The 9,283-nt window shown below is 32.4% G+C and overlaps 3 protein-coding genes across 4 annotated transcripts; 2 read left to right on the forward strand and 1 right to left on the reverse strand.

Moving 5' to 3' along the window:
- Positions 1-825: 825 nt before the first annotated feature.
- Positions 826-3,935, forward strand: LOC124920822 (25.3 kDa vesicle transport protein-like). Its single transcript, XM_047461385.1, has 6 exons — positions 826-1,022; positions 1,564-1,768; positions 1,862-2,022; positions 2,125-2,271; positions 3,110-3,186; positions 3,682-3,935. The coding sequence occupies exons 2-6, from the start codon at positions 1,581-1,583 to the stop codon at positions 3,763-3,765; spliced, it is 657 nt and encodes a 218-aa protein (XP_047317341.1). The 5' UTR covers positions 826-1,022; positions 1,564-1,580; the 3' UTR covers positions 3,766-3,935.
- A 1,178-nt stretch (positions 3,936-5,113) lies between these two features.
- On the forward strand, positions 5,114-8,068 carry LOC124921382 (zinc finger CCCH domain-containing protein 62). 2 transcript variants are annotated; one of them, XM_047462036.1, is made up of 10 exons: positions 5,114-5,352; positions 5,435-5,512; positions 5,600-5,721; positions 5,806-5,920; positions 6,013-6,074; positions 6,149-6,200; positions 6,411-6,516; positions 6,600-6,698; positions 6,789-6,907; positions 7,076-8,068. In XM_047462036.1, exons 1-10 carry the CDS (start codon positions 5,162-5,164, stop codon positions 7,776-7,778), a joined length of 1,647 nt encoding a protein of 548 aa, XP_047317992.1. In that variant the 5' UTR covers positions 5,114-5,161; the 3' UTR covers positions 7,779-8,068. The 2 variants fall into 2 exon arrangements, with proteins under 2 accessions (XP_047317992.1, XP_047317991.1); XM_047462035.1 differs by having other exon boundaries at positions 6,405-6,516; positions 7,076-8,066.
- Positions 8,069-8,950: 882 nt separating this feature from the next.
- On the reverse strand, positions 8,951-9,283 carry LOC124928057 (ATP synthase subunit alpha, mitochondrial-like). The gene has a single exon (XM_047468593.1). The coding sequence runs from the start codon at positions 9,281-9,283 to the stop codon at positions 8,951-8,953; it is 333 nt and encodes a 110-aa protein (XP_047324549.1).

Raw genomic sequence — 9,283 nt, forward strand, 5'->3', positions numbered from 1 at the left:
AAAAACAACGTCTGTGGGAATCGAACCCACGACCACATACTTAAAAGAAACGCACTCTACCAACTGAGCTAAGACAACTCATGTTTATGTATGTAGTTTTAACATAATTGAATATCAAATAGTGTATCACAATTCACCAAACGAAAAGTCCTTAGCGAAACGGTAAGCACTTAGCGAAACGATAAGCACTTAGCGAAACGGCAAGCACTTAGCGAAACGGTAAGCACTTAGCGAAACGGTAAGTTCTTGGAGAAACTTCCCTGAAACGGAACTCATATGATCCGAGATTATCTGCAAATATTATCATCGACGTATATGAACCACAAATATGAACCACAAATATGAACCAATATGAATCAAATACCAAATATAAACCAATATGAACCAAATAAGAACATGTTATTTTATATAACAATAGGTTTAAAGTTAGGGTTTGAAAAAATGAAGAAAAGAAGCACCGTCGCCTAAATACCCAGGTTTGAATATGAATCAAATCTGTAAGCACCGTCGCCTTCGTCGCCGCCGTTGCCGCCGTCGCCGCTGTCGCCGCCGTCGCCGCTGTCGCCGCCGTGAAAGAGAGAACAAAAGAAGAGAGAGAAAGAAAATGAAAGAAATGAAAAATTAGAGTATTTATACTAAACCTAATCCACTTAGCGAAACGCTAAGTCACTTAGCGTTTCGCGACAAGGACAAAATCGTCCAAAAAAAATAAAATTACCACGAGCGCAATAAAATTAATAAATTACCATCAGATCAAATAACCTCATCTTTGAGGTTATTTGATCAAATTTCCCCCTCAATTACTTAGCCGTGTTTATTATTCTGGCAGGCAAGATCTCCTTCGTCATGAACTAGTCATACTTTGGTTTACCCTTTCTTCCAATCTCATATTCTACGAATCTTTTCTCTCTTACCTGTAATCGCCGTCGGAGACTTAGAGATCGCCGGATATCCCTTGCCGGAGAGAGGAGATCTAGGTATTGGAATGCGATTTCCTTTCAATTTATAAACATCAGCTGCAGGTACCTATCAATTCGCATTTCACGCATCAAATTCATCTCAATTGTGCTGATATATGTCTTCTTATTCGAATTACCACATCCATGTTTGTTTTCTGTATATATTTTATCAATTTGTTGTCCTCGATTTGCATATTCGGGTTTAAGAACCAAAAATCTGATGTGTTAGTTAGTTAGTTAGTTAGTTAGGGTTTATTCTCACCTGATTTACATTAGCTTAGATGAATCTCCAGGCGCCTGAGGTTTTGATTCCTAATGGTACTGGATTTGATAACATTCTATTATTCATTTAGTAAAAGAGATACTATTAGTGTTGATGATTGGACTGGATATGACCAGAGAAGAGAAGTTTCTGTTTGCCACTACTGAAATTGTGATATTACATCATTGAATTGAAAGTTAGCAATGAAACCTCCAGTTCATATTTTTTAGGATCTGATATGATTCAGAGTATTGTGATAATTCGGGAATAACATATCAAGGATGTGTATAGATGTGATGACAATGTTCCGTGTTATTTACTTACATTGGTCTCGTGAAACAGAAAGATATCAAGTAAAGATGGTGAAGCTGACATTGATTGCTCGCGTTACTGATGGGCTTCCGCTGGCTGAGGGATTGGATGATGGTCGTGGTTTGCAAGATGCTGAGTTCTACAAGCAGCAAATTAAAGCTTTGTTCAAAAACCTCTCAAGGGGTCAAAATGAAGCATCGAGAATGTCTATTGAAACTGGACCTTATATCTTTCAGTATCCTTCGATTTCCTGTCATGAATACTAATCATCTTGTTTCTTACCTTTGAATACAATTATTGTTGCTTTATTTTCCTTAACAAATTTCAGCTACATTATTGAAGGGCGTGTTTGTTATTTGACAATGTGCGATCGATCATATCCAAAGAAACTTGCCTTTCAGTACCTGGAAGACCTTAAGAATGAGTTTGAGCGTGTAAATGGAAGTCAGATCGAAACTGCAGCTAGGCCTTATGCTTTTATAAAATTTGGTATTTTTATTTTTCTTATATTCTTCTTCCTTATAAGTTATATCAATTCATCCTGTTATGTAGTTTCTGGACTTGATTCTTGTTCATTGTTTGTCTCTGAAGATACATTCATACAAAAAACAAAGAAATTGTACCAGGACACACAAACTCAGAGAAATATTTCAAAACTGAATGATGAACTCTATGAAGTCCACCAAATCATGACTCGCAATGTACAGGAAGTCCTTGGCGTGGGCGAAAAGTTGGACCGTAAGTTCCTCATTGATAAATATCATTAATAACTTTCAAAATTGCTTCAATTATCCTTGAGTTATTTCTATTGGCGTGGTTATTAATATGTCTAATAAAGTATGAATCTAACTGCTGCATCATTTTCATTATATGATTTCCTAACTGGTTATTACTATATTATCTCTGGTTGTAGTACTTTATATATTTCATTTTGAATAGTTTGTTGAAGAAACATGCTAACTTTCATGGTTTTTGATGCTTAGTTACCTTACCAAACTTTTTCCTTTATGTTTATCAACTGCTTATGTAAGTTAACATTGAACTCTAATCCCTAAACTCTACAAAGAATATTTGACAAATTGAGCCATATATGTTTCATATTTGATGATCCGGATCATGATCTGAAAAAAATCTACATTTGTTATTTTTAAAAATCACAATGATCTAGAAAATAATCTGGTTCATGATCCAGAAAATAATTTTGATACCAAATGAAGGCAAAAATCATAACAATCTTATACCAAACGAAGAAGAAATCACTTTCAATGTATAACTTTGCCGATTTTCTAATGGGATCTTGATTTTGATTGTGAGAAAAAAAAAAACAGTTTTTTCAAACTGGTTCGATGCATTTTATTATTGAACACTTCTTTCTTCATAATTAACTTAGACCACAGATGCTTGAAGTATTTGGCAAAATCAATCTAAAGAAACTATGGGTGAATTCAGTCTGTTCTTTTGTTTGCTTTTCTTTTCTTTTAATCTTTTGGTTCTGAAAAATCACTTTGTACTAGAAAAAAACATCTTATTGTAAAATTGACTCCAATCTTTGGTGACTGGAAATGGTAATTTGCAGAGGTTAGTCAAATGTCTAGCCGCTTAACATCGGAATCTCGCATATATGCTGATAAGGCCAAAGATCTCAATCGCCAGGTTAGTTCATTGCATCAGTATTTATTGATTAAGTGTTTAATTCAGCTATGTATGTTATACAACTAGTGCAACATAAATAAAAGAAAACACAAAATGCTGTTACATTTATGAAACATTGCCTGTGTAATTTAATATAAAACTTTGACACATCTTAACAATCCAATTTAGTCTACAAGAGTCTTAGAAATCCTAATCTCTTATATTCGATTTTCATTAAAAATACCAGATTGAAGTGAAAGATCATAACGGTGGGTTGTTGTGCACAAAAAAAAAAAGCCAATGTTTGATCTTGAGTTATTTAAAAAAAACCTTTATCACAACACATATCTTTTGAGCCATCAAATCAAAATACCTACGTTTTCATCAAACTATATCTTGATTTCATAATCTTCATATAACCCAAATCAAATAATCCCACCACTTAAAACAATCTCCTAGAATCAGTTGGCATAAAAACTACGGATTTGAGTGCTTTGATTTCATGTTCCTTTGCAGGCTCTAATCCGAAAATGGGCTCCTGTTGCTGTGGTTATTGGTATTGTGTTCCTCCTATTTTGGGTTAGAAGAAAATTCTGGTGATCATCATCCCTTTTTTAGGCTGCAGTTTTGGCTCTGTTCCAGTTTTGCACATAATCTGTTCTCCAGGATGTGCATTATTATTATTAACTTAATATACTCTTATGACGACAATGATCATGTTTATATTAGACACCTCTGTTTATTATTTACGATATTGAGCAGTTTTTGAACCGTCTTATTTTGTCACAATTATTGAAAACAAAAGTTGGAACAAAATTGATTGCGCTACAAGGTTTTGTTTTGATAAATTGTGTTCCTTTTTCGATGATCCGGGCTTGTTTGTTTGATTTGAGTTTATTAGAAATAATTTTGTTTAATGATAAAGTTGATTATTTTGATCAAATGATTAAATTATGATGTAAGAAGATCTTCACTAACTTGCATTAACTGTTAATTTCTGTATTTTTAAAATGTCTCAAACTACATATTTTGATTATCTTTTTATTTAATATATTAAATTATATAATTTAATATATTAAATTTATTAACTAATATAATTAATATATAAAGATATAATTTGTTTATAAGATATTGGTTTGAGATATTATTAAATTAATTTTATTTTTTTATCTTTGATATTTAAATAATTAAATTCTAAATTTCAGTATTTAATATCAAACAAATAAAATATATCAAAACATTATTAAGATAATAAAAAAACTAATAAAGTATTTAGAATAAGAATAATAATAGGGAGAGACTGAAAAATATATTAGAAAAAAATGTATAATGTGAAAGATAGAGAGAAAATAATGTTTGGGAGTATTCTGTCTCACATAAATTTATTTCTCTATCATTTTACATGATAATTTATTTATTTTATCATAAGGTAAGAGTCGTTTTCTATCATTACTCTTTGAATAAATGTTAATTTATATGTCACTCTTTTTATCATTACTCATTGTCTTTGAAAAAGGGTTATTTTTATTATATATTAATCCATTATAATTTTTTAACTGAAAAAGAATAACTTATATATTTTTATTATAATATATTCATTTTCTACTAAATAATTCGATTTTTCATAATTTTAATCGGAATCATATTAAATAATAATAAAAAGTTAGAAAATTCCTAACTATTTCATAGATTTGGACTATTTTGAAATTGAATTCAACAAGAAAATTAGAAAAAAAAATAAAGCTCTTAAAAAAAGGCATTGTGAAGTTTAATGTTTGTTTTGAATAGAAGGTAAAATTCAAAGCTTTCTTTGCATAAAAATAAAATATAAGATCTTAAATAGACATCTCATATAAGTTTAGAAGTCAATATACAACTTGGAACAATTTTAAATTTTAGGGCAATATACCAGTTATGGAAAGCACAACGGTCACATTTGTCTGATTATGAGATCCTTTATATGGAGATACCGAGAGAATGAGATAAATCAATCGCCATGGAGGTTTCTGGAAAGCCAGTCTTAGTGAGTTGCGTCCATTCATCTGACGACGACAGTGATCTTGATTCAGAAAATTATGTTATCCTCGATGATGATGATTCGGACGAAGATCCGACGTTCGATCCTGTTGAGCTTACTCGATCTCATCTTTCTAAACTTTCTCTAAAGAAGAAATCTAATAATCCACGGTATGAATATTAATCTTCTACTCAAGTGATTCTAAAGTGTTCGGTTCGGTTCATTCCTTAGGGTTTCCTTTTCTTATTGTAGTATTCCGGAGGATAAATTTGTACTCGATCCTCGTTTACATGTTTCTACGGTGTCTATAAAGAAGAAGTCTAAGCCTCGGTATGAATCTTACTTTTGTACTGCTGAGATCCTTTAAGTGATCGTTGCATTTGATTTATGGTTCCTTTTTTTTCCTTCTTGTTGTAGTATTGCGGAGGGAATGGAAGATAAATCTGATGAAGAAATGTCAGACTCTGTAGAGTTTATTTCTACTGAGCTCAATGAAACTGATCAGAAAAGCTTTGAAGCTGTGGAGAAAATGATTCATTGTTAGTATTTTCGTGTGTCTTTATCTAGATAGATTCAGTGAAACAGGTTTTCATTCTTTGATTAAATCTAATTCTGTTTGATAGCTGGGGTAATTGACAAATTGAAGTTGGATCAGTGCAAGGTTTACTTGAGGAAACATGGATTAAGATTGACAGGAAATAAAGAAATCCTACTCAATCGCATTAAAGAGCATTTGGAGTATAGACAAATCATCAACTTTTAATTTGGATTCATTTCCTTTAATCTGTTTTCATAAAGTAAGCTAACTCAACTCAATTGCATCCTTGCAGGATCATTGATGGTGGTGGCAAGAGAAAGTATCCTGTATATAGTTTTATCCTGAATTGTAAAGGTATATAGATTTAGTGATGATCATTCAATAGTATGTCTAGATTCCTGCTCATGATGGTATTTTCTTATCTGTAGGTGATGCCTGCACAGGTGATGTTGTAATGTTTGAACAGAATGTCTATGAAATGTAAGCTTTTGAAATGAGAAATTGCTGATGTATTCTATACTAAGTCAACTGTTTATTGAATATTTGAGATTGCATATTATATATGATAGTTGTAATTTGAATATTGATAAACAGAATAGGAACTAGATCTTTTTGTTTGATTCTTTTTTAAAATAAAGCATTGCTTGATGAAAAGGTGGATCATTATTGATGAATTATTGTCAGGTATAGCATTGTATCACGAAGTGCAACTGGTCCATCATGTGGTACAAGAACAGTTGCTGGCCGCATTGTGAAAGAAAGCTATGGTGCTGAGAAACAACAGCACACCTTCACGGTTGGTAAACTTCACCACAAAATGTCATTTTTTGAAACTAGAGTATGATTTATGTGTTTTACATTTTAATTATGTTTGATTAGATTGAAGTTTTGTGGAGCGAAGGGGAGAAGCCACTCCCTCCACTTCATCCCTTACTGATAAAGGGTAGAAATCTTTACAGGCTGAAGACAATGAGACAGGTAACAGGTTTGTTAAATAATAATAAACATAGAAGAAGATTTGAAAGAACTTCATTTTGCTTTTCTGATGCCTATCCTTTTTAAATTAAGAGATGGGAAGATGAAGGTGAAAGGCAGAAAATATTGTCAGACAAACATGCTAGAGGCTCTCTCGCTCGATCAAACAGGGATGCTCGTCTAGTAGAAAAGGAAAAGCGAAAAACCTTAAGGTAAGGGTTATCTAATAACTAAATCAACTGTTGAAATAAATAGGTATTTTGGTTGGTTTGATTGGATAATGGGTTATTTGAAATTAATCTCAAATAACTCAAACCTCAAACAGGGCCTGTCTACTTCTTCATTTGTTCTTATGCTAATTCTCTATTTTAAATTTTTAGGGCATCAAAAAAAGTTAACAGTAAACGAACTTGCCAACCGTCGAGAAACATCTCGGATCCTTTGACAGATGTACATATGACTGAGCTATTAACAAGCAACAGCCATAATAATGAGAAACAAAGTGTTCCTCTGAAAAACCACCCAGTAGTAGTCAGTAGGAGGAGGAGGCCTTTGGATAATGTGAAAGAGATTCATCATTCAAATGGTGTTGGGGGCATAATAGGAAATCAATATCAAAATCATCATCCACTTCAAATGCCGATTCATCATTCAAATGGCGTAGGGGGCATAATAGGAAATCAATATCAAAATCATCATCCACTTCAAATGCCGATTCATCATTCAAATGGCATAGGGGGAATAATAGGAAATCAGAATTATCATCATCATCCACTTCAAATGCCATTTAAGGAACGTTATAGAGGTCCTCCTCCTCCTCTATTCAGAGGTGGTGACAACAGAGAAAATGAAAGAGATTCGAGAGGTCTTTCTTCTCCATACAGAGGGGGTGGTGGTATAAGTCTTGATCTTCGTGAAGCTTTAAGATGCAATATATTTCAAAGATTTGATTATGATAATAGGAGACAACAGCCGTGTAGATTCTTTGCTCAGGGAAGGTGTACCTTTGGCGAGAGGTGCAAGTACCTGCACGAGGTGGACAAAGGAGAGTTTCAGAGATGGTCAAATGACAATCGACATTGATTTTGTATTTTTCTCAACGAATCTCATTTAGACGATGATTAGAACAACTGCGACCTTTTTGTTTTGTACTACTGTGGCGGCTATATCCAAGATGTCTGTTAGACAGACATTAATTTTGTCCTGGGATGATGATTTGTTTATCCCAACAAATCTCATTTAGCTTCTGCTGATGATAAATGATCCATTTTAGATTTTGTTTGATTAAGGAGAGAATATCAAATATATCATTGTTGGATCTTGTAAAGATGAACTTTTCACCAGATTGGTTATTAAGTTATATAACTTTGAATGGTTGGAATCAAAGAATTTAAAATCAGCAAATTTTATTACTAATCATTTTTTTATTTTTTTTTATAAACAAAATACATGAATAATTAATTAGAAATTGGATTAACTTAGGAATTCAAAAAATCATAATTGAATAATTTAAATATAATATTAATTCTCTTTATTATTTTTAAATCAAACCATTCTTCCCTTTGACTAAAACCAATATTTTAGTAATTTCAATAAACTATAACTTTTTCTTTAACTTTTAACAAACTTCCCATATTAGTAGCTTTGTCATAATGTCTGCTCATTGTTCTTAAATAGAAACAATATACCAATTTAATATCCTCATCATTTGAAATATTTCTTATTAAGTATTATCTAACATTAATATGTTTATTTCTCCAACTAAATGTTTGAACAATTTAATTGTTGATATTATCACAATAAATATTTGTACAAACCATTATTGGATGTTGAATAGTTTCGAAAATCTCTTCATCAACAAATAACGACGTCACTATATGTTCTTTCTTAGAAGACCAAAAAACAAGAACTACATTACCATTTAAGAACACATACCTTAGATACTCTTTTAGTCATCTATATCCTACGTAGTCACTATCATTATAACTCAGTAGTTCACTATTTTCATCATTTTTATAAAATAAGGCATATTTTAATGTACCTCTAATATATCTTTAATGGATGTCTCTTTCTGGGAGAAAGTTTAAAGGTAGAAACTTATGGAGCCATATCTCTAAAATATGGGAGAAGCTCCACCCCTTTCTTATTTTTACGGTTGATAATGGTAGAAAATTGATTTCTAGAATGATCCGTGGCACCCCAACTAAAGTGGATTCTATCTTTTGTAGTAGATGCCGAACTTGCTGCCCCATTGACTAAGAAGGGGCGGACGCAGCAGCTACACCTTTTTCTAAAAATGATTTAAGTAATTCTGGTTTTACACTACTTGGAATGGCTCTCTCATATTGAGAAATTTTGTCTAATGGCATTCGATCACAGAATCCATTGACAGCTGCATAAATGACTAGAATTTGTTGTTCAATTGGAAGTGGTGCATATTGTGGTTGTTTCGGTACTTCTGTAAGCCTTGCACCTCTATTGAGTAATGCCTGAGTCGCAGCATCCAGATCTGAGCCAAATTGAGCAAGGGCGGCCACTTCGCGATATTGTGCCAATTCCAGTTTTGAACTACCGCAGACTTGTTTCAT

Source organism: Impatiens glandulifera, chromosome 1 (genome assembly GCF_907164915.1).
Source record: "Impatiens glandulifera chromosome 1, dImpGla2.1, whole genome shotgun sequence".
In the NCBI taxonomy this organism is placed as follows: Eukaryota; Viridiplantae; Streptophyta; class Magnoliopsida; order Ericales; family Balsaminaceae; genus Impatiens; species Impatiens glandulifera.